The 26313-nt window shown below is 46.0% G+C and overlaps 1 protein-coding gene across 1 annotated transcript in view; it reads left to right on the top strand.

Annotated features, from left to right (window-relative positions):
* TERT (telomerase reverse transcriptase) overlaps positions 1-26313 on the top strand; it is a 399618-nt gene that overhangs the window by 307668 nt on the left and 65637 nt on the right. The window contains 3 exon segments of the mRNA XM_030209711.1: positions 6638-6826; positions 16924-17050; positions 23285-23346. Of these exon segments, the coding sequence (XP_030065571.1) occupies positions 6638-6826; positions 16924-17050; positions 23285-23346 (378 nt within the window).

Below are 26313 nucleotides of genomic sequence, written 5' to 3'. Positions count from 1 at the left end.
TGAATTCAGGAACTAGTGGGTTAAGTCCGCCTACCAGCAGGTGGAGATAGAGATAAACAAACTAAAGGCAGTGATGCCAGATGGCCAGCTCCTTCCTCAGTTAGTATGTCATTCGTAAGCATTTGCCAAAAATATGAAACCAATAACAACCAGAAACCATCCTCACTATGAAAAACAGAGAACCAAATAAGAACTTCGAAATAACTGCAACTTGATCCAGAAATCGGAATCCTTTCCGTGTTCCCATATCTGTCTGAACTTTGCAAAAGAGAACCCGGAAGGAAAAAAATAGCCACACTGCCTGGAAAACGAAAAAACCGTTGGCTGAACTAGGGAGGGATCCTGGATTCATCTGTTGCATTAAAGGAAAGAACATTATCAGGTAAGACATAATTTTACCTTCCTTGTCACTTGCAGAAGATGAATCCAGGAACCAGTGGGATGTACCAAAGCATTCCTTAAGTAGGGTGGGAAGCCGACGCTCCCCACGCCAACACTCCCACCCCAAAACTTGCATCCTCCTGAGCAGACACGTCTAGCCTGCGAAAGTATGACGGGATGCCCAAGTAGCCACCTGACAAATGTCTTCCAGAGATAAGGCCGACGCCTCCACCCAAGAAGCCGCCTGTGCCTGAGTAGAATACGCCTTCAGGGTCACTGGAGATGCCCGCCCTTGTAGCAGATACGCCGCTCCAATGGCTTCCCTAATCCAGCGAGCAATGGAAGCCGTAGAAGCTACTGTAAGGCTACTTCTTTCCTCCACATACTCCATGGAATCTCTCTCTCCATTCGTCTCTCCCCTCTCCTGTACCCTCATGATCAAAAGCCCCGTGCTGTTCCAAACAGCGCTCTAAAATAGCGCTGGAACAGTGCGGGGCTTTACCGCACCAATGATCAGAGATAATGCATGCAAATTTAAGCAGCGCAATTATCTCTGATCATGGGGTAGAAGTGCGGGCGAATTGGGCCGAGCATGCGCTCAGCACAATCATCCCACACTTGTTTGACAGGTCTGGGCTGTCAAAATCCCAAACCTGTCAAACACAGGGGCTGGAGGTCCATGGGACCACCAAGCCCTGACTTACCCCTGCCCCGAGCAACCGGGGCTAGAGGTCCGGCGGACCTCCAGTCCCCCCCAGCGATCCCACCCCCCTGGTTCATGGAGGGCTGGAGATCCAGTGGGTCTCCAACCCCCCAGAAAAAGACTCCCTGGTGGTTCGGTGGCTGCCGCCGGTCAACCCCCCCCCCCCCCCAGCGAGCGACAGGGGTGGGCGAGCCTCCAGCCCACCCCAAGTCCCAGAGTTGTCTGCTGCCAAATTCCTGGTAAAAATAACCCCGAACCCCCCTCCCGGCCCCCCTACCTTAGTTGGAGGAGGGAGGCAGGCTTATATGGTGTGTAGCCCCGCCCAGCGCATCCCAGGATGTACTGGGCGGGGCTGGGCGGCGCCATTTTGTGGCGTCGAAGGAAGAGGAGGGAGGCAGGCTGCATCCCTCCTCCAACTAAGGTAGGGGGGCCGGGAGGGGCTAAGGGGTTATTTTTACCAAGGATTCGGTGGCAGACAACTCTGGGAGTTGGGGATTTGGGGTGGGCTGGAGGTCCGCCCACCCCTGTCGCTCGCTGGGAGGGAGGGGGTTGACCGGCGGCCACTGGACCACCAGGGAGTCTTTTTCTGGGGGGTTTGGGGGCTGGAAACCCACTGGATCTCCAGCCCTCCCTGAACCTGGGGGGGTGGGATCATCGGGGGGGGGACTGGAGGTCCGGCAGACCTCCAGTCCCCTGTTGTTGGGGGGGTGCTTTGCGTCATTGGGGGGCATGGGGGCCTGCCAGCATGCAAATGCATGCTGGACAGGGCTCACCATTCCTCCCCAATGATCCGCAAACCCTAACGCCAGCTTGGAGCTGGTGTAGGCTTTGTCGCGGCCAGCGACCCAATCTTTGGCGTGCTGGTCGCTGATCATTGGGGATGAATGCATTAAGCCCCGTTTAGCATGCTACTTGCGATTAGAGCCCTCGAGCGGGCTGTTTCACGCTGCTGGGACTGGGAATCCATTCCATCTTTTTAGGACTACTCTCCTCACTCATCCTTGAAAGGACTTCTGGGACCCGTAGTTCTGGGCTCAACTGCTTCATTGGGGAATCTCTGGGGCTTGCCTTGTCACAGATTGTATTTACAAAAATTTTTCCGCAAAATAAAATTGAGAACCTACTTTAATGGATCAAAGACTAATTTAAACACCGATCAAGGAGCCACGTTTTCATCTCGGTACAAAGTGCCCTTTGAAATTAATAGGGCCCCCTGAGTGCCTTACAGATTGCCAAAGGATCAGAAATTTCCTTGCTTGGTAGTGCTCTAATTACTTCAGTGCCACCAGGTGCTCATAGTGTTGATGGCAGTGAAAGTCAAGGGATCTGTTAAACATGGTGGTAGGAATGTTTTATTTGTTGCAGATTTGGCCAAAACAATTGTTGTGTACTGCAAACAGTTCCTAATGGTGCGACTTCGACTCAAGGTGCTCTGTGTACAATATGTCAGTAACGTGGCAGAATAATGCCATCACATTTGAAGACCCATAGGCTTTAATCGACTTCTTAACCACTGCATAGGACTCCCAGCATTTGGCAGCATTCCTACAAAACACATTGCCTGGATGTTGGATGGATTACTAGTGATGCTGTTTTCGGTGATGTGAACATATTGTGGAGGGAGTACTGTAGGTTTGGGTTGTATCTTGCTCTTTTTGGCTCCTGACTTCTGTTTGGGTGTACTATTCTTGTTTTGGAATTATTTGACTTATTTTGTTACAAGCAAAAAAGGCCCGTTTCTCAAAAAAAATGAAACGGGCGCTAGCAAGGCTATCATCTAATGGCAATTATGTTTTTAAGTGAACCGCGATTCTCCCGTCACCTCCCATCCCATCGATATCCAGCAATTCGCTTCTGCCCTGCCCTCCCATCCCATCCATGTCCAGCGATTGATGTACATTCCATTGGAGTGTCCCTCTGCTTCTCCTCTCTCCCCTGCCCTTCCCTCCATGTCCAGCAAGTCTTCCCTCCGCTCCCATCCCATCTATTACAGCGATTCTCCTGTGCCCTGCCCTCCCCTCCTTTCCGTGTCCCTCGATCCTCCCCTCACCTTCCATCCCATCGATATCCAGCGATTTGCTTCTACCCTGCCCTCCCATCCCATCCATGTGCAGCAGTTGATGTACAGTACGTTGGAGTGTCCCTCTGCTTCTCCTCTCTCCCCTGCCCTCCCCTCCATGTCCAGTGATTCTTCCCTCCCCTCCCATCCCCTCCATGTCCAGTGATTCTCCTCTGCCCTGTCCTCCCCTCCATGTCCCATGTTTTTGGCCTCCCCTCCATGTCCAGCAATTCTCCTCTGCCCTGCCCTCCCATCCCATCCATGTGCAGCGATTCTCCTGTGCCTTGCCCTCCCATCCCATCCATGTCCAGCGATTCTCCACTCCATGGCCAGTGACTCTGTCCTTCCTGCCGCCCTGCCTGTTAGCCGTCCATCTTACCTGAGGTCGCAGCGGTGGCAGGCTGGGCTCACGTCTTCTCCAGCGTTCCCTCTGTGTCCCGCAATTCTCCTCTGCCCTTCCCTCCCCTCCCTTCTGTGTCCAGCGTTTTTGGCCTCCCCTCCATGTCCAGCGATTCTCCTCTGTCCATTCCTCACCTCCCATCCCATCCATATCCAGCAATTCGCTTCTGCCCTGCTCTCCCCTCCCATCCCATCCCATCCATGTGCTGTGATTCTCCTGTGCCCTGCCCTCCCATCCCATCCATGTCCAGCGATTCTCCACTCCATGACCAGTGACTCTGTCCTTCCTGCCGCCCTGCCTGTAAGCCGTCCATCTTACCTGAGGTCGCAGCAGCGGCAGGCTGGGCTCATGTTGCCTCCAGTGTTCCCTTGCCTTTCCTCTCAGTGTCCCGCCCTCCTCTGATGTCATTTCATTTTTACGCGAGGGCGGGACACTAAGAAGGAAGAGAATTCTGGAGGCGAGCTGACGTCAGCATGTTATGAAGCCAGCCAGCCAGAGAACCTGAGGTACAAATTATTATATAGATTCTGTTACATGAATAACATTAAATCTTCTGTCATGTTATTGATTCTTCATCCATCACCCCTCTCAATTACTGTCTTACTCATGTCTCAACGTGGCTAAAAGTCTGACCGTCTTTTTTTGAATTCCTCTAAATGTGAATGTTTTCTATTTTCTATGCCCCGTGATTCTGCTCCCCCTCCTTTTCCTCTATAGATGGTCGTCCTGTCCCCTATAAGGAATCCTTCAAAATTCTAGGTGTTCACTTGCTACTACTACTTAACATTTCTAAAGTGCTACTTTGACTCAAAACTTACTTTCAAGTCCCAAATAGACTCTGTTATTGATTCATCCTTTTGGCACGCCATCCTTTTCATGCCTTCTGTCCTTTCCTTCCCACTAAGCTTCTCTGCCCACTGTTCCTGGCCCTCATCATATCTAACCTAGACTATTGCCACTTTCTTTATACTGGTATTCCCCTTTGTTCTTTCAAGTGCTTACAATTGATCCAATGTACCTCAGTCAAATTACTTCGTCACCCCTCTCTTCCGCTCAGAACACTGACTTCCTGTTATTGCATGGGTCAAATACAAAATTCTTTTGGTTTAGAAGTCCTGCCAACCTATAGCCCCCTCTTACCTCCACAATCTCCTTATCTCTTATACTCCTCTACGCTGCCTCTGCTCATCTGACCCAGAACCTTTTGATATTCTTCCACCTTTCTCTCTTCACCTCAGCAGCTCATGAACTCTGCTTTTAGATATCTTGGCCCCAAATTATGGAATGACCTTCCCCTCTGTATTACAAATCAGACCACAGTTGCAGCATTTAAACATACTTCTTAAGACCCACCTTTTTTTTCTGTATCCTTCCCCACCCATAACTAAATGGCAACCTTTTTTAATTTTAATTCTTCTTTCTCTTGTTAGTGTGTTGATTTTAGCTTTGTGAATCTCCTAGATATGTGCAGGTCTTGTGTGGCATATCAAGTATGATAAATAAAATAAATATACAGCCTTCCCCAGGAATGAATAACTCTTACTAAACATTCCCAGGTGACCTATACAAATCTAGTAAAGCTTCAAATGTCTAGATCATTCAGCAAAACTGAGTGAACCCAAGTTGGTAAAGTTTGCAAATAAGGGTCCCAGATTCTTTAACATTTTCTAAATTGTAGTCCCATAGAGACAACAGAGAGATTTTCCATATGCAATAAATCATTCATCTGGATGTGCCATAACAAAAAGTGGTTGGTCTCTTATCTACTGCAGAAGAAGACAATGTTTAGCAACCATGTATGCCTTGCACAAAAATGAAATAGAAACTCTCACCTCCTCAGTCTGTTTTGTCCAACAAGTTATGGCGGGGGTGATGCCCCAAATGTTCGACCATACGTAGAACCCAAATGGGACCACAAAGTGTTCCAAAATTCAAAAATCATAGGGCACTCCCATACACAATGCTTAAATGTACCTGTGATAGTTCTTCATTTAGGAACCCCATTTTCCATGCTTTAGAGGTGTGGACATAAAGACATAGCAAAAGTTTGTAATGGAGCTCCCGAAGCTGGGTGCTCTCCACCAGAGCAGGGCCACTCTTCATGCTGAGAAGGTTGTCCCCAAAGTCTGGCTTCCATCTATTCACCACAACATAAAAATGGGAAAGTCCTACCAGTTTCTTAAATCCTTTGTAATAGCGCCCTACCAGTAGGGGACATCGCTTGCGAAAGAGTAAACATAATGTATTAATTGTGTACAAGAGTACAACTACTACTACTACTATTTAGCATTTCTATAGCGCTACAAGGCGTACGCAGCGCTGCACAAACATAGAAAGAAAGACAGTCCCTGCTCAAAGAGCTTACAATCTACAAGTTCTGTGACTGCATCCCATAAGCTTTAATAGTTGCATAATCCAATAGTTTTGCTTCATCTTTCTCCAGTAAAATTAAACATCATAGTTAACCCCTGTTTCCCCCAAAGCTTGGAACAAGGTTGGATATCCCCAGTGGAAAATCAGCATTACTATAATAGACAAAGATTTAGAACAATGCACTGGAAAACCATATTTCTTTTTCAATGTATCCCAAGCCCAGTGAGTTGTTTTAAATAAAATATGCTGCTTCAGGGTTCTAAGCAGCTTAGATGCTTTAGCATGCAAAATATAAGATAATGCTAATGACTCTCCCATGACACTTTCAAAAGTCCATCACAGAACTCATATGAACTTTAAAAACACACCATTGTAGTTAGTACAAAAACATCTTTGATCGCTATCTCCGTGGAAGAATAACTTGAGTATTAAATTTCCTTGTAAACTAATATATCCTGTCACACTTAAAACCACCAGAGTTTGAAAATATACTGTATGGATAAATGAAGAACTTCAGGTTCCAGTTTGGCCCCTTCCAGGAGTACTAAATTCAATAGAAAAAAAATCTTCAAATGTGTTGTATTCCTCTTCAATAATTAATAGAAAAAACCGTTAACGATGAAAGTGAAGCCTTTTGTGATTGACAGAAGTTGACAAATTCAGGAAAATTATTAATTTGCCATTTTAATTTTTTTGAAATGTCACTTTATTTCTGTTTCAGAACATTGGCAAAAGGTATTCCTCAGTATGGATGCTCAATAAGTCCACATAAAACAATGGTGAATTTTCCGATTGATGAGGACCTGCCAGGGTTTGTCAAAGCTAAACAGATTCCTGGTTGCTCTTTATTCCCATGGTGTGGCTTGTTATTGGATACAAAAACACTTGAAGTATACTGTGACTATTCCAGGTAAGAGAGTTCCCTGGTCAGCATATTATTAGTTGATTGATAAAGTCATACAATATGTTTATACAACATAGAAACTAAGGGGGGCAATTTTATAAAGGATTTATCTCGTAGAAATGCCTTTTTACATGTTAAATTACATCAGAGTTTATGCTTATACTTCCATTCAGGAATGAAGTTTCATCAGAGTACAAGCAGAATTACAGTTTGTGCACTTTGGAAGCAGTTCTATAAGTTAACATTTCCTTTTTGGCATCCTGATCCCACACAGTGAGAGGCTATTGTATAATGGTATATGGACTCCCAGATTCCATTATATGTTACTATGATAATCCAGCATCGGGGTCCCTCACATTTAGGCTCCTGCAGTTACAGCAGTCATGGAACTGGTATAATTCTGAGTGCCAAAATGTGGCAAGAGCACATGTAATTTAATGCATTCTGGGGTCATTTTATTAAGCTGTAGCAAAAGGGGGCCTGCGCCGGCGTCATTACATGTTTTTGATGCATGATGAGGCCCCCTTTCACCACAGAGGGTAAAAGGCTGTTTTTTGGTGGTGGTTTTTTTTTTTTTTTTTTTTTTTTTTTTAAAGAAATGGCCATGCGTTGAGTGAAGCACTTGTTGCGTAGCCATTTTGGGGCGGAGCACTTACCACCACTCATTGAGATAGTAACGGAGTAACTTAGTAGATGACGGCAGAAAAAGACCTGCACGGTCCATCTAGTCTGCCCAACAAGATAAACTCATGTGCTACTTTTTGTGTATCTGTCATTTTCAGGGCACAGACCGTATAAGTCTGCCCAGCACTATCCCTGCCTCCCAACCACCGGCTCTGGCACAGACCGTATAAGTCTGTCCAGCACTATCCCCACCTCCCACCACTGGAGGTTCTTACTCTAATCCGGTGATAACCGGGCAGTGTACAGCACTGCTTGATTACCACCAGGTAAACACCGGCGCTACAAAAATAAAAATATTTTTGTAGCGCCGAAAATGGTGCATGTTGGGGGTGGGAAACTACTGCCGAGCTATTGTAGTAACCCAGTGGTACTTACGGTTTAGCGAGCGGTAAGTCCACGTTGGGCTTTCCACCGCTCAGTAAAAGACCCCCTCTATATGTTGCATACATAAGTGGTAGCCCCACCATGCCCTTTTCCATTTATGTGATATGCCACGTACATATGTCCTTACAGAGAAGCTCTTAGTTGATTTGCTGACCCTTACATGTGTAAGTGCTGGTTTTTCTGTACATTTATGCACTTTTATTTTTGAGATGTGCATGGACATTTACACTTGCTCGTAAGTAAGCCATAAATATTCACAGCTTCAAAGTAGCCATTGCAACTTTGCCCATAATATTTTATAAATTCATATAAATGTTGGTATGTTTTTTTGGTAAGGTATGCCTCTTTGCATATTGTATTAAAATGTGCAATAGAGAAGATACCGCTGATGGTGTGGATTGCACGAGGAGGGATCTAGCAAAGCTTGCAGAATAGTCCAGAATTTGGCAGCTAAGATTTAATGCTAAAAAATGCAGGGTCATACATTTGGGCTACAAAAAACTGAGGGAGAGGTACAATGTAGAAGGTGAAACACTTCTGTGCATGAAAGAGCAGAACTTAGGAGTGATTGTATCTGATAATCGTAAAGTGGCCAAACAGGTAGAAAATACGACAGCAAAAACTAGAAGGATGCTTGAGTGCATAATTAGTGCAGGAAAAAGGAGGTGATAGTACCTTTGTATGAGTCTCTAGTGAAGCCCTGCTTAGAGTACTGTTTGTTATTTTGGAGTCTGCACCTTCAAAAAGATATAAACAAGATGGCGTCAGTCCAGAGGGCAGCTACTAAAATAGTCAGTGGTCTTTGTCATAAAACTTATGGGGATGAACTTACTGGCCTCCTAACAGGTCTACTGATAGTGGGATTGTGTTTACAGCTAATTTTAGATTACTTGGCTCAGTATTATAATTTGTGAATTTTGGTAAACAACTTTAATGTACATTTTGACGCCCTGTCATCTATTAGGGACAAGGATTTTTCCTTGTTCATGCGAGGTTTTAAAGTTTTCCAGCATGTAGTAGGGCTCATGCATATTAAAGGAAATCTTTTGGATTTATTATTTTCATCACCCAATTTTACTCCATTGCTTTCTGAAGTGACAACCAATTCATTTTTATGGACTTGCCATACCTAAAGCAATTAACTCCAGATCCTGTTTGGAAAAGATGTATACAGTCCCTAACAAAAATAGATCCTAAATTATTTGTTAGACTGCTTTTCCTACTGATTTTGCAACACTATCTTCAGCAGAACAGGATATATTTATTTATGTTTTATTTTAAGCATTTGTTATACTGTTTTATCATCCAAAAGACATCAAGGTGGTTTAAAAATTAAAACTGATAAACATTGGCTAAAAACAAACAGTAATACATCACAACACAGATGCAAGGAAGGGGATGAATATAGCACAACAATAAAATACCTTAAAACATACGTAAATATACAAAAAGAAAGCAGAAGCACACAGGAATAAAAAAGAGAAAAAAGCTGTTTAACAAATGAATCAAAAACCTTTGTGAAAGACCAAGTCTTCTAAGCCTTCTTAAATTTAGGTCTAGAAACAATACATTTTAAATTAGAAGGAAGATTATTCCCTAAAGAGGGAGCACAGCAACAAAACCTTCTTCACGGGAAGTGATATGCTAGACTCGGGTCATAGATGGAATGATAAAATGATTAGCAGAGGAAGATCTCAAAGAGCGATTAGGATGGTACGGGATCAGAAAAGAAGACAGACCAGAAGAAATTGAAAAATAATACAATTTGTGAGTCAACAACAGAATCTTATAAGGCCTATCATAAGAGTGTGTGTGTGAGAAGATCCTATGAAACTGGGGGGGTTCTTGCTCATGGGGGGTGGGAGAGAGGATTGAAGGGAGGCTTCTTATTCCAGGTGAGGGTTGGTGAGGGGAGGATCGGAGAGGAATCTACACCTTGTTCTGTAGGGGGCAAGGGATGGAGGGAGGATTGGGTCGAGGCTATATCTTGTTTTGTGGGGGGGCATGGGAGGGACGGAGGATGGGCTGCATCTTTTTGGGGTGGGAGGGATACAGGGAGGATCAGAGGTCGGCCTGCATCTTGTCTGAGAGGTGAGAGGGAGGATCGGATGCGGGGCTGTATCTTGCTTGCGATTGGGGCTGACATAACTTCAGGTCAGGACACGGAAGTTAATTGGACACCGGCCAATATTTAGATCTTGGTTAACTTTCCACATAAAGGTAGGACAACCTTTTTTGTGTCCTATCTAGTCTGCCCATCCATGTCATCTACTCTCCATATCACTCCCTAGAGATCCTATGTATTTGTCCCAAGCTCTCTTGAACTCAAATACTGTTTTTGACTCTACCACTTCCACCAGAAGCCTATTCCACGAATTCATCACTCTTTGTGAAGAAGTATGACCTCAGGTTACTTTTGAGCCTATCCACTTCCACCTTCATTCTATGCCCACTGGTACCGCCTTTCTCTGATGCAATTTCTATTTCTGGTTTCCATGAAGGTGGCACAGTGCACACTGAGAGAGAAGGGAAGGCTAGAGGCAAGCCTGCTTTTTCGCTGATGCTGCCGCCACTGTGACTTTTTAAACGCAGGGCGGTTGGAAGGAAAGCTGAGGATCGAATGGCAGGGAGCGGGAGGAAGCGCCGCAGAGCCCCTGGAGGCGTGGGGCCCTGTGCGACCTCTCCTGTCACCCTTGCCTAAGACCGGCCCTGCTTTTCAGAATATATATGTGACTTTAAGAAGCCAGTTTCATCTGTTTCCTAACCCAGTCCTGTTCATGCTGCTGCTATGTACTCTGCCTCTGCTTATTTTTAGTTGTTTTTGCTTTTTTTCACATCTCACCTTGCTAAAGGTTATTCTGTTATCAGCCACCTGTGGATCCACGTGAATGTATTAAAGCTGTGGATCATAATTCCAAAGGGGTCACTATTCAAAGGGTTTTGTGGTTAGTTGTTGAAGTTAGCCATGCAGATATTGAAATTTGAATTTCCAACCCCTTGTACTTGCTAAATTATCTCTATATATAAAACGCACCTCCAATGTTCTAATGAAGCCTCAGCCGGAAACTTGAGGTGGCATAGATATCCAGTGAGTGTCTGTCCCGCCCTCGCGTCACAACGTGATGACGTCGAGGGCGGAGCACTGACACTGAACGAATGGCATCGCAAACCCGTTGCTCGCCGGCCCTGCTTTGGCCGCGCTGCTGCCGACGGCTCTGCGAGCGACTACCTTAGCCTACAGCGGTGAAGGCGGCTGTGGTTCAGCGAGGGGCAACGGTGTGCATCCTCCTCTCCTGCTCCGCTGTCTCCTGCAGCCGTTACCATGGAAGACTGTCAGGCAGGCGAGAAGCTCTACCGGGCCCAGTACGCCAAGAACGGCCGAGGTTCGTGCAAGAAATGCGGCCACAGCATCGCCAAGGACTCGCTGCGACTGCCCGTCATGGTGCAGGTAGGTGCGCACGCTGCAGCACATGGGGGCGGGGAGCAGGGCTCGGATACCGGCGATCGCGCTGATCGCTCCAAGCGCTGTTACCGGCCGGTGACTTGCAGGACACTGTTCTCAGACATCAAGACATAGCCGTGCCTGTCTCTCATACTTCCATGCCAGCTCTCATGCTCCCGGCGCGCATAACCGTTGTCTCTGAGGGGACACCGGAGCTGACGTGACAGTGCACCACCTCCAGTGCTGCGCTGCCGCTGTTCTTGCCATGAACGGGGCTCAGGCAGTGCAAAGAAAAGACAGCCATCTCCAGGGGTCTTGCGGGAGAGGCTTCTCTGCCTGTCCTCCACCTCCCTCTCTGACTACCGTTGTGGCCACTAACTAACGGGGACTGGTAGCAGCACTCTGCTTCCAATCACCTCACTTGCATCACAATGGACCCAGTACCCACGTGATCAAAAACCAACACTTCCATGGTGACGTGCGGCCGGGCTCCTCTCCCGGAACTGAAGGCTCCCAGTGGGAGAGGGGAGGAGGAGGGAGGGAGAGGAAGGGAGGGAAGGAGGGGAACAGGAAGGAGGGTGGGGGAAGAGAGGGAGAGGGAAGGAGGGTGGAGGAGGGAGGGGGGTGAGGACCCTGGAACTTGGAGGGAGGGAAAACCCTCGAACTGGGAGGGAGGGAGGGGGGTTGAGGACCCTGGAACTGGGAGGCAGGGGGGAGGGGGCCCTGGAACTGGGAGGCAGGGAAGGTGAGGGCACACACTGGCAACGGAATTCAAACATGCGTGGGATAAACATAAAGGAATCCTGTTCAGAAGGAATGGATCCTAAGGAGCTTAGCCGAGATTGGGTGGCAGAGCCGGTGGCGGGAGGCGGGGATGGTGCTGGGCAGACTTATACGGTCTGTGCCAGAGCCGGTGGTGGGAGGCGGGACTGGTGGTTGGGAGGCGGGGATAGTGCTGGACAGACTTATACGGTCTGTGCCCTGAAAAAGGACAGGTACAAATCAAGGTAAGGTATGTATACACAAAAAGTAGCACATATGAGTTTATCTTGTTGGGCAGACTGGATGGACCGTGCAGGTCTTTTTCTGCCATCATCTACTATCTACTATAATAAAACTCACCCTCAACGTTCTGAAGACAATGTTCTGAAGTCACTCAGTCACTCCCTGAAGGGTTCGTAACTTCATGGTGGTGAAGCCATCTTACTGACCATGTCTGCCCCTCCCTTGCGTCAAACGTCATGACGTCGAGGGCAGAAAACCTACAGAAAACAGAACGAAGGGATCGCACCCAGGCAGGGGGAGGAGTAGGGAACGCTCCGCGTTTCCCTACTCCTCCCCCTGCCTAGGAAACGCTGGCTACCAACCTTCCGACCCACCCGCAGACAAACTGTGCAGGGAAACCATTCCCAAAGCTCCGGAGTCCCAATGAAGCCCGGCTCACAGAATGTTCCAGGTCCACAACCCACCCCCGCGCCGCACCACCCCCAAAACAACCAAAAAAAGCTCCGGAGATCAAAAGAAGCCCTGCCCACAGAATGCGGGAGGTGCAACACCTGCCCCCCGCACCAACCCCCCTCTCCCCAAGCCACCCACCTTCGCGTTGCTTTGCTAGCGGGGGACCCGAAACCCCTCCAGCACAAGTCCTGTCTTCTGACTACGGCGTGATCTTCGGCATTGCTAGCCTCTGCAGGCCTCTGCAGGCAGGGCTTCTGTGCGTCTGACGTCCTGCACATGCAGGACGTCAGACGCAAATAACCCCGCCCTGCACAGGCTAGCAATGCCGAAGATCACGCCGGAGTCAGCAGAAAACACAGGACTTCTGCTGCTGGGATTTTGGGTCACCCGCCAGCAAAACAACGCGACGGTGGGTGGGTTGGCGGAGGGGGCGGTGACGGCACTCATCAAACACAACCCCGAAAACTGGCAGCGCTTCCTTCCCGCTTCTTCAAAGCACAATCCCCCCCCCCCCCCCAACGCGACGGTGGGTGGGTTGGCGGCGGAGGGGGGGGGGGTGCGTCGCACAGAAGGGGCGGTGCGTCGCGCAGAGGGGGCAGTGACGGCACTCATCAAACACAAACCCGAAAAGTGGCAGCGCTTCCATCCCTCTTCTTCAAAGCACAATCCCCCCCCCCCCCCAACTGAACTATACAGCACACACACTCACTCACTCACTCACTGACATCTGACAGTGCTTGCTGAACCACTCCTCCACACACACACACTCACTCTCTCATCTGGCAGCGTTTCCTGAAACCCCTGCCCCCCCCCCCCACACACACACACTCATCTGGCAGCAGTTCCTGAACCCCCCTCCCCCCCACACACACTCATCTGGCAGCGGTTCCTGAACCCCCCTACCCCCCACACACACACTCACTCACTCTCATTTGACCACACTTCCTAAACCCCCGCCCCCCACCACACACACTCACTCTCTCATCTGGTAGCGCTTCCTGAAATCCCTGCCCCCCCCACACACACTCACTCACTCATCTGGCAGCAGTTCCTGACCCCCCCCCCCCCCCCCACACACACACACACTTACTCTCATTTGGACACACTTCCTGACCCCCCCCCCCCCCCCCACCACCACACACACACACAAACTCTCTCATCTGGAAACGTTTGATAAACCGCCACCCCACAGACACACACACTCACTCACACATCTGGCAGCGCTTCCAGAACCCCCCCCCCCCACACCCCTCATCTTCCAAGGTGAACCCCCCCACACCCCTCCACACACACACACACACTCTCTCTCACACACTCATCTGGCAGCGCTTCCTGAACCCCCTTCCCCCCTTCTCATTTGACCACACTTCCTAAACCCCCGCCCCCCCACCACACACACTCACTGTCTCATCTGGCAGCGCTTCCTGAAATCCCTGCCCCCCCCCCCCCCACACACACACTCACTCATCTGGCAGCTCTTCCTGACACCCCCCCCCCCCCCCCAAACACACACACACAAACTCACTCTCATCTGGAAACGTTTGATAAACCGCCACCCCCCCCCCCCCCCCACACACACACACTCACTCACACATCTGGCAGCGCTTCCAGACCCCCCCCCCCCCCACACCCCTCCAACACACACACACACTCTCTCACACTCTCATCTGGCAGCGCTTCCTGAACCCCCCTTCCCCCCCCCCCCCCCCACACACACACTCTCTCTCACATCTGGCAGCGCTTCCTGAACCCCCCTTCGCCCCCCCCCCCCCCCACACACTCACTCTCTCATCTGGCAGCGCTTCCTGAAACCCCGTACACACACACACACACTCTCATCTGGCAGCGCTTCCAATAACCCCTGCCCCCTCCCCCCCACATAGTCACTCACTAATCTGGCAGCCGTTACTGAACCCCCCCCCCCCCCCACATACACGTTTACTCACTCTCATTTGGCCTCGCTTCATCAACCCACCCCCCACACACACACTCACTCTCTCATCTGCCAGAGCTTCCTGAACCCACGCCCGAAACACACACACTCACTCTCATCTGGCAATGCTTGATAAACCCCCCCCCCCCCCCCCACACACACACACTCACTCATCTGGCAGCGCTTCCTGAACCCCCCACACCCCTCTTCTTCCAAGCTGAACCCCCCACACACCCAACACACACACACACACACACACACACACACACACTCTCATTTGACAGTGCTTCCAGACCCCCCCCCCCCACACCCCTCCAATACACACACACACACTCTCTCTCACACTCTCATCTGGCAGCGCTTCCTGAACCCCCCTACCCCCCCCCCCCCCCCCCCCCACACACACACACACACTCTCTCTCTCTCTCTCTCTCTCTCTCTCTCTCTCTCATCTGGCAGCGCTTCCTGAAACCCCATACACACACACACACTCACTCTCTCTCTCATCTGGCAGCACTTCCTGAACTCCATGCCCCCCACACACACACACTCACTCAGTCATCTGGCATTGCTTCCTGAACCTCCACCCACACACACACACTCACTCTCATCTGGCAGCGCTTCTTGAACCACCCCACCCCTCTTCTTCCAAGCTGAACCCCCCAACACCCCCCCCCCCCCCCCCCCACACACACACACTCTCTCTCTCTCTCTCTCTCCCCCTCCTCCAGCACACCAATTGCTTGGGTGCAGTGGCAGCAATCTCAGACACCAGAGAGAGAGGGGGGGGCCTAACACCAGAGAGAGGGATGGAGGTATCTCTGTCACACACACACACTCTCTCACACACACTCTCTCTCTCACAGACAATGTCTTTCTGTCTCTCATTCTCACACACTCTATGTCTCACAGTGTATCACATTCACTCTCTATGTGTCACACAGTCACTCACACACTCGCTTGGTCTCATACACTCAGTCTCACAGAGAATCTGTGTCTCACACACACTCTCTCGCACACACTGTATCTGTGTGAAACACACTCTCTCTCACACTGTGTCTCACATACACACTTGCACACTATCATTCTCACAGACACACTCACACCCAGACTCACTCTCTCTCTCTCACACACACACTCGCACTTTCACTCTCTCTCACACACAGTCACTCTCCCATACACTCTCCCAAACAAACACACTCTGAGGAAAACCTTGCCAGCGCCCGTTTCATTTGTGTCAGAAACGGGCCTTTTTTTTTACTAGTGTTACTATGTTACACACACCCTCATTCTCACACACACACTCTCGCACCCAGTCTCACTCTCTCTGTCACACACTCTCGCACCCAGTCTCACTCTCTCTGTCACACACTCTCACACATTCACTCTCTCTCTATTACACACTCACTCTCTCACACACTCTGTAAAACACACACACTTAGAGGAAAACCTTGCTAGCGCCCGTTTCATTGCTTTCTGAAACGGGCCTTTTTTTTACTAGTATGCACATAAAATCAAGTGATAGCAGCTGAAGGCTTTCCTAAGCGGGTTTATAACTTTATGCACTTGGTGCTGACATTCAATACACATTGCATAAAGTTATGATCCTAAGTCTGGTTTTGTGGTAAAAGGTTGTCCCAAATTACTGGCTTTTGTGCATATATTCAGTGGTAGACTGAATGTACATAAAAAGTTGTGCACATAACTTTCTTTGGATATGTTCTCAGCTTTACAGATTTTTGAATATTGATTGTGCACATAACTTTCTCTGGATATGTTTTCAGCTTTACAGATTTTTGAATATTGACCCCAGTGTGTTTGAGACTGAGTCACAGTTGTCTTGTGATTTTTAAAAAGTATAAGCTGCTTTATAATGAGCTTACATGATCTATAAAGATATATCTCAAATAGTTTTGAGAGAGATGTTTCAAGGTCGTCTATATTCAGGCTTCCATGTAGCTATTTTTTTTAATGGTTTGTTAAATGCTGCCAATTCATGTGAATAAGTAAAACCTCAAAAGACAACTAGAATTAACAGAAAAATATTATTTGGGCATATGTAAAATAAAAATAGATTAAAAAAAAGGTATATCTGGTACATCACTGAGGGCATTGCCTTGAAATGTAAGGCTTTCTTTGGCACAAATTAGGTATGTAAGGCACAATCTTATTTTAAAAAGTTTTTTACTATTTTGTTTGCAGCTATGCTGGAACCTCCATTAGGTCCAGCCTGACCTTCAATTATGGTGTTGCAGCAGGCAAAAATATGAGAGAGAAACTGATTTCCATCCTCAAACTGAAGTGTCATGGTATCTTTCTGGATTTGACGGTACAGCCAAAAAGTTCAAATGGTTTATTTTAACAATTTAATTGTTGTCAAGATGTATACTTGTGTACTTTATCATTCTTCTACTGCTTTGCCTTTGGCGTCCTAGCTTTTCATCGGTGGGCTAGCAGCAGTGTTCACAGGATCAAGACAAATTCAAAGCATAATCACCAGGAGGGGGAAATGCGTAACCCGTTGACAGATGAGCACCAGAAAGGGGTTGGAGTGAAGGAACAAGAATCATTAGAACCTGGGGATGTCAAAGAAGGGGGAGAGGAGGAGGTGACATTGGGGCAAGAGAGGCGTAGGAATTAAAGAGCACAGCAGAGCAAGGTTAGAAAATAAATAAGAGGCCAATTTTCACAGCCATTTACACAGGTAAATCGTCTGAGAATTGCCCTTCCATAGCATGGCTTAAAGTGCAAGTGGTATTCCACAGGGTATAGAAAATGAAGAAATTGTGATTATCTGGGACATTTTCTGTTTCAACTGATAAAAAGCTAGATGCAAGAAAACTGGGTATAATGGTAAAAGTGAAAAATACAAGAATAGCATTAATAATAGAGGTGTGTAAAGTGCCATGTTTAAATTTTCTGTGAATCATATGGAGAGAGAGATGATCTTCTAATACCAAGAAATGGAGTCAGACACAAAAAATTATCAGAAAGACACACCCCCTGTTTACAAGCCACGCGGTAATGCCAACACAGCCCATTCAAAGTGAATGGACTGTGTTGGCATTAGCGCACCGGCAGCCGCTAGTGCAGCTTTGTAAACAGGGAAGACAGAAATATTTCCCATCATGCTGGGTACCACAGGCTTCATTAAACCCAATTTGAAAGCACACTTTAAGTTGTGTTTGTACATATTATATCTTCTGAATATTATTTAGCACAATACAAGTACTATGGTAAGCCTCAGCAGTAAATTTGATAGCTTGAGATATTATGACACATACTTTGGCATAAGAGTGAAGTTCATTACTGTCATGGTATAAGCAAAACTCACCATTTGGAGCCACTGCCTCAAGAGAAAACAAAAATACTTAGCTGCATTTGGAGGATGTGTTTTGATCAGAAGGGGGAAATAAAATGTTATTTATTATTTGGAAAAGCAAAGCAGTTTAAAGCAAAGATTAGTGTACAAAATGAAAAGCTTAAGAAGAGTGACCCTTTAAATAGAGAGCTACACTAATTGATTACTTAGAAAATAGAGACTGAACATCATGACACTAGAGGCTGACCAAATTTCGATTTAATTTATGGCTTCGAAACTGGCCCAAAATCCCTTTTCTGTCTGGTTTCGGTTTTGGCTTCAGCTGAAACATTATTTTAATTTTAGGCCAATGTTTTCGGTTTCAGCCGAAAATGACCATATGGTTTTAATGGAAGCCAGAAATGTGTGCTTTGTCCTATGACCTAGTGGTTACAGCACCAGTCTTGACATCCAGAGGTGCCCGGTTCAAATCCTACTGCTCTTCTTGTGATCTTGGGCAGCACAAGTGAAAGAGGAGGAGAGCAGCTGCACATTGGACTGCCACCTGGGCTGATTGCTCTATTTGAACAATAGGACAGTATGGTGTTCCACATGTTTCAAATTTAACGGTGAGAGACAGGGTGATGGCAGAGGAGGATGGGGGGAGGTCACAGAGGGTACTTTCAAAAAAAGGAGAGCTTCAATGCTGGGGAGGGGGATGAGAGAGATTGGTATGGTGGCATCTGTGCTGAGATGGGGTTTTGAAAGAGAAGTATTGGGGGTATTTGTGCAGGTGGAGTTGTCATATACCTAGGGGATGGATATAGATTTTATTTTTAACTTTTTAAATTAGAAAACCATTCTAATATCAAATTACATATATATATGCTACTTTCAACTCTACTATTAAATGTAATTTATTTTTTCACTTTAATAACATTATTGCTGAAACTGTGATAAGTATGTACTCAGAAAAGTGTATTGTGCTTTTAAAATTCATTATAAATCAATGTGGAGATGCTCCCTTCTTAGTCATTGCATACCTGCAGATTTTGTAACTTAAAACAGTTTTTAAAAACTCCTTGGGGGGGGGGGGGGGGGATGTCAAGATGGCATCCTGAGCACGTTTGCTGCCTGATCGGAGTTGTTTGCTGGTGTTTCTATTGTTGAATTTCCTATTTCGATGCCTCATACTAAAAGGAAGGGGACGGTGAGAGGCCAACTGCAGCTGGCCAGAACATTGTCCCCGGTTCAGCAGACGATTGATCGCTAGGCGACGAGTGTCCCACCTACTGGAACGGTTGATCCCGAGCTGAAGGAGGAGCGTCGGCTCTCTTGGGGATAAAGACATTTTTATCACCTCCAGATCTTAATCCTCCTCCATGTCCTGTGTTCTTTGGGCGGAGTGCAGAGGGCCCAGCTGAATCGGGAGTCGATGGTGGTGGGGCCTTTTTCGGCAGTGCACCATCCCAGACCACAGGAGAAGTGATGGTGGAGCTTGCAGCTCCCACGGAGATTACACTGGAGTCTATTTGGAGAGCCATACAAGCTTTAACAATGGCAGTTTCAAAATCAGCCCAGTAAACGGCTGTTCTCATGAGTAAAGTTGAAACTTTAACTACTTCATTAGAAAAAGTTAATCAGGACTCGATGAATCAAATATCATCTATGCAACAAGAGGTTAAAGATTTTAAATCTGCAACTAAACTATTAATAAAAGATAAAATTTTGACTTGTAGAAAAATAGAGCAAATTGAGAATTATAACAGGCGATTGAATTTAAGGATTTTAAATTTCCCTATGGCTACAGGAATATGTTCAACTGATTTCTTTTACAAATATTTGCTGGAAGTTTTACAATATCCTTCTATGGCTATTCCTCCACTTAACAAGACCTATTATCTACCAATATCTTCACAGATCGGGGTAGAGCCTAAAGGTCTATGGAATTTGCCTTTAAATTAAGAACCCCCGTTAGAAATTCAAGCTACATCAGCACTACTGGAAGAATCACTGTCTGATGTGACTCAACGACGAACCCTAATTGTCTCATTTGTATTCAAGCAAGATTTAAACTCAGTAATAAAGTTATACAGTGGTGGAAATAAGTATTTGATCCCTTGCTGATTTTGTAAGTTTGCCCACTGACAAAGACATGAGCAGCCCATAATTGAAGGGTAGGTTATTGGTAACAGTGAGAGACAGCACATCACAAATTAAATCCGGAAAATCACATTGTGGAAAGTATATGAATTTATTTGCATTCTGCAGAGGGAAATAAGTATTTAATCCCTCTGGCAAACAAGACCTAATACTTGGTGGCAAAACCCTTGTTGGCAAGCACAGCGGTCAGACGTCTTCTGTAGTTGATGATGAGGTTTGCACACATGTCAGGAGGAATTTTGGTCCACTCCTCTTTGCAGATCATCTCTAAATCATTAAGAGTTCTGGGCTGTCGCTTGGCAACTCGCAGCTTCAGCTCCCTCCATAAGTTTTCAATGGGATTAAAGTCTGGTGACTGGCTAGGCCACTCCATGACCCTAATGTGCTTCTTCCTGAGCCACTCCTTTGTTGCCTTGGCTGTATGTTTTGGGTCATTGTCGTGCTGGAAGACCCAGCCACGACCCATTTTTAAGGCCCTGGCGGAGGGAAGGAGGTTGTCACTCAGAATTGTACGGTACATGGCCCCATCCATTCTCCCATTGATGCGGTGAAGTAGTCCTGTGCCCTTAGCAGAGAAACACCCCCAAAACATAACATTTCCACCTCCATGCTTGACAGTGGGGATGGTGTTCTTTGGGTCATAGGCAGCATTTCTCTTCCTCCAAACACGGCGAGTTGAGTTCATGCCAAAGAGCTCAATTTTTGTCTCATCTGACCACAGCACCTTCTCCCAATCACTCTCGGCATCATCCAGGTGTTCACTGGCAAACTTCAGACGGGCCGTCACATGTGCCTTCCGGAGCAGGGGGACCTTGCGGGCACTGCAGGATTGCAATCCGTTATGTCGTAATGTGTTACCAATGGTTTTCGTGGTGACAGTGGTCCCAGCTGCCTTGAGATCATTGACAAGTTCCCCCCTTGTAGTTGTAGGCTGATTTCTAACCTTCCTCATGATCAAGGATACCCCACGAGGTGAGATTTTGCATGGAGCCCCAGATCTTTGTCGATTGACAGTCATTTTGTACTTCTTCCATTTTCTTACTATGGCACCAACAGTTGTCTCCTTCTCGCCCAGCGTCTTACTGATGGTTTTGTAGCCCATTCCAGCCTTGTGCAGGTGTATGATCTTGTCCCTGACATCCTTAGACAGCTCCTTGCTCTTGGCCATTTTGTAGAGGTTAGAGTCTGACTGATTCACTGAGTCTGTGGACAGGTGTCTTTCATACAGGTGACCATTGCCGACAGCTGTCTGTCATGCAGGTAACGAGTTGATTTGGAGCATCTACCTGGTCTGTAGGGGCCAGATCTCTTACTGGTTGGTGGGGGATCAAATACTTATTTCCCTCTGCAGAATGCAAATAAATTCATATACTTTCCACAATGTGATTTTCCGGATTTAATTTGTGATGTGCTATCTCTCACTGTTACCAATAACCTACCCTTCAATTATGGGCTGCTCATGTCTTTGTCAGTGGGCAAACTTACAAAATCAGCAAGGGATCAAATACTTATTTCCACCACTGTACTTTAAGAAGTCCCTAAAAACATTTTGTGGACAGAGAATTTGGGTCTTTCCAGATATTACAAAGACAACACAGGATAAAAGGAAACAGTTCCTAGCTCTTACAGTAGAGACGAAGGCATTGGGGTGCAACATTTTTACAGGCATATCCATGCAAATGCACAATTTTGGGGGAATAAATATGTTTTCTTTGAACCAGAACAACTTTGAACATTTTTGGACATGAAAAAGCTATCTAATAGACCGAAGGAATGAGAGATAGAACAACTGATTAAGTATAGATTAAAGTGGGAATTAAGGACAGGCCATATAACAATATTTTCTTTTTCTTCTTGTATTTTGGATCTCCTCATCTGTAAAACAGTCCCCCTCATTTAGTTATTTGTGGTCTAAGGAAGAGATTGCTTGTGGTTAAATAATTTCTATGAGATAATTTTCTATTGGTTTCTGTTTGTATACATTCTCTCTCTGTATTTCCTTTTTGCAAGTGAATCTTGTAAAAAAGATAAAAGTGATAAAATTTAAAAAAAAACTCCTTGAAGAATAAAAAAGAATGTACTTAACTCAAGGTGTGCTGTTCATTAAAGATCCAAAGGTATCATACAAAAGAATTTTTTTTTAATTTACTGTATTTCAGTCCTTCAAAAACTCCCACCAGCATCAGTGCTGAACAAGAAATGATGCATTATTTACCTGGAAGCATGTGAAAAACTTTTTTAGTATGGTTTGGAAAAAAACATTCTAAAAACACAAAATTCCTGTGGCTGCAAAGACCTTGACAGTTAAGAAATTAATTTTTAATTGAGGGGATATTTGACATCTGTAAAATACAGAAAAAAAACAGTGAAGATGACAAAAAAAATCAATAGTGCTAAAATGTCCTTTAATCAGAATCTTCACTGGACTCTACATAGGCTAGGTTTCAGCTGGATGGGCATGCATCAGGAGTCTGAAGATCACCTTATAAATAGAAGATTGGATATTAAAGTACCATTGTGCCTAGTGACCTTAAGCCCAGCAAACCTGTTTCTTGGCTCTTCTGCCTTTTCTCTCTGCTTTTTAACCCCATCTCTCTGTTCCGTTCCTTTAATCCTAATACATTTCCAATTGTATTACAGACTTCTTATTTATTAGGACTAGAGGAACAGACTAGAGAGCTGGGGGAAAAAAGCAGAGAGAGAATAGGCGGCAGAGGAAAGAAACAGGCTTGCTGGGTTTAAATCTTATTTAAATTACCAAATCTTCTGTTTACAAGGTGATCTTTAGAATCCTGATGTTGGCCATCCAGCTGAAACACGGCCCATGTTGAGTCCAGTGAAGATTCTAAATAAAGGACATTTTAGCACTATTTTTGGTTTATCTTTTTTGTCGCCTGTACTGTTCCTTTTTTCCTGTTGTTCGTGTGAAGGATTGTTCTTCTGTTTTCCTTCACCTGTAAAATACAGCAATAATGATTCAGGGGCATAGAGGACAGTCTGTACTGGGTCTTAACTAATTTTTGGAGTTTTTATGATTTTCATTCTTGAAATAATACTGTTAATATGGAAACTCATGTTATAATTTTTTTTTATATATAGGTGAATAAACTTCAAACAGTTTGCACAAACATCTACAAAATATTCTTGCTGCAAGCTTACAGGTCAGTCAGCGATATTTGTTTCTTTAAGAGGAGAATTTTAAAAGTTCTTCCCACAAGTAAAGCCCTGTAGAAATTGGGCTATTTGAAAATTGCCCACCCTGTGTTCTGGTAAAAGTACACATGGTGTGGTGCAGTATATACATACTTTCACCCACATGTAGCGAAGGCATTCCCAGGAATGCATGAAATAACATACATGCTTCTGTATTTTCACAAGTATGAGCATTGTTTGGGTCAGAGCAAGTATTTGCAGAAAAATAGTGTACATGCATAGTTAAGCACATCTTCCTTCATCAATTACCAAAATGATAGTCTGAATGCACTTTTACTTTGCTAACTACTGCAAAGTCTACAATTTAAAAGTATTCACAGACTTTGCAGCTATGCAGGCAGTATGAAAATGTCCCTTTTAATATTCTGTTCATTGTAACCTTCAAACTTATTTGAACCATACTGTTTTGTTCTATATTAAAATGAAAAAGGAGCATTTATTTTCAAAATAATACCATGTATGTTCTTTATAAACTTACCATCTAGTATTCAAAATGATTTAATAGTTTCTGGCAGCCTAACTAGTGATAGCGACAGTTAACTGAACAGTGCCGCTGAATGTCACCACAAATTGCCTCTTCACTCTCTGGATAGTACCAGGGTGGAGCTTGGGAGGAGCTGGTACTTGCCTGGTTAAGTAAGCTGCTAAAGCTAGGACTACAAAAAAGCTGTTCTAATTTTAGCCATGAAATTAACTGGGCACTGGTCTGAATACCAACCAGTACCCAGTTACCTCCTAGAAGTGGCCAGACGGTTTCTTGTGCCCCCTCATCCCCCATTCCTCCTCCTTTGTAAGGCCCTGGACTAAGGCTAGCAGGGTCCATCAGGCAGAACTGATGCCCACTCACTTCTGCCTGTTGCGGCCCAGGCCCACCCAGAAGCAGAGTCCATGTCTTCCAATCCTCGCCCTCTCCCACCCCTGCCGCAGCTCTTGCATTTAATGCTGTCGGCGCTGCTCTTGCACCTCATAGTCTCCCACCCCCGCGGCAGCGCTTACACTTTGCTATGGCGCTGCCTGACAGCAACTTTACAGATGCGGCACCAACATCCCGCTCCGGGGCCTTCCCTCTGCCGCGCTGATGCCTAAAGGGTTCGCCTCAGTGCAACTGGATTTTATCACCATGTGGATGGTAAATCCATCTCTTCTTGGCCTTCAGTTGTTTGCTTCTTGCAAAGCCCAGGCCCACCCTTAGCTACGCCCCTGAATACCAGGCTTCCCAAGGCAGATTACAACAACAGTTGAGATGAATCCATCCATACACAGGATATCCTCACTGAAATGTGGCCAAGTATTACTGTATTGTATAGAACAGTGTAGAAAAATGAGCACAAAATACAGCCTTTATTAGGGCTGCTTCCACCAGCTACAATAATTTTGAAGCTGTCTTAGTGATATTCAGTTTTGATTTCATGATATTTATATCTACATATGGAACACTTTCAAATAAATTAAAAGCTGTCAAAAAACAAAAAAAAACTTTTGCCCTCCACCTTTTAAGGCACTGCCTATCCAACTGGAACACCTGTTGATTTTTTACAGATGGACCACGCAAAGGCAGTCCATTATTTTTAATAATCTTTTACTATTGCTTTCAGTAGTGTTTGCTGCTATTGTGGGTGTACTTGTGACTCTGCCTACTGGCTTCAAATCATATAATGGGCTAGATAGCCTCATACTGTCTCCTGTTCTCGTACCGGTTCCTGATCTCAATCTGACCTCCTTGACCAAAACCAGTCCCAGATCCTTTTTCTTCCCAGTTTCGGTTGTGGCCAAAAGGCTATTTTAATTTTTCAGCCATGTTTTCAGTTTCAGTCAAAAATGACCATATGTTTTTGGTGGTAGCTGAAAAGTTGTGCTTTGTCTTCCTCCCCTCCTCCTGGAGTCCCCTGAATGCCCCCCCAGTCCGTAGGACCCCTGGGTCTACCTTACAGTCCCTGGTGGACTAGATGTATACTTGGGGCAGGAATGATCCTCAGTTTTTTCTGCCCATTCTGATTCTGCTCTTAAATTGGCTGCCATGACTGGGGCGTCACTCCTTCCCTGACTACACCACTAGACTACCAGGGAATGTAAAGTAGTCCTGTTTTTTTTTGTTTATTGTTTTTTTTGTACTGCGATTGCAAGTAATGCAGTTATGTTCTTCCACAACAGTTTATATGGTAAATAGAGTGCTCTATGATATTGTCTGCCATTCCGAGTGTGGTGCAAAGTTAGCCACTGTAAAAGCACTGTGGCTTTTAGTTTCAGTTTTTAGCTGCAGTCCATGTATGTGGAGGCCAGGGCCGCTGAGAGGGGGGGGCAGGGGGGGGCAGGCGTACAAAACCCCAACCTTGGCTGACTTCTAATATCCGCTACCTACGTTCCTGTACCCGCTCTGCCGAACGCCTCTGGCGGAAATCTCGGGCCCTTGCTGATTTCTTACACTTTAAGTTCATGCTGACCTCCTTCCAATCTGCTCTTTTACGTGCCAAACAGGATTATTATATCCAACTGACCAACTCTCTTGGCTCTAATCCTCGACTTCTCTTCACCACATTGAACTCTCTCCTCAAGGTGCCCCCCTCCCCCAACTCCCCCTTCATTATCTCCTCAGACCCTTGCTGAATTCTTTCACAACAAGGTTCAAAAGATAAACCTTGCTTTCTCTACCTCACCAGCTCTCCCTCCACTAGTCTGTTCCCCTCTCTCTCCTTCCCCTCATTCCCTTTCCTCCTTTCCTGAAGTTACTATTGAGGAAACTACACTTCTCCTTTCTTCCTCAAAATGTACCACCTGTTCCTCTGATCCCATTCCCACCCACCTTCTTAATGCCATCTCTCCTACTCTTATTCCTTTTATCTGTCACATTCTCAACCTCTCACTTTCCACTGCGACTGTCCCTGCTGCCTTTAAACATGTTGTGGTCACTTCCGGTG

The sequence above is a fragment of the Microcaecilia unicolor genome, chromosome 1 (assembly GCF_901765095.1).
Source record: "Microcaecilia unicolor chromosome 1, aMicUni1.1, whole genome shotgun sequence".
Classification (NCBI taxonomy): domain Eukaryota; kingdom Metazoa; phylum Chordata; class Amphibia; order Gymnophiona; family Siphonopidae; genus Microcaecilia; species Microcaecilia unicolor.
Note: the sequence above shows the minus strand (reverse complement) of the source record. Positions and strands in the feature narration are given on the sequence as shown.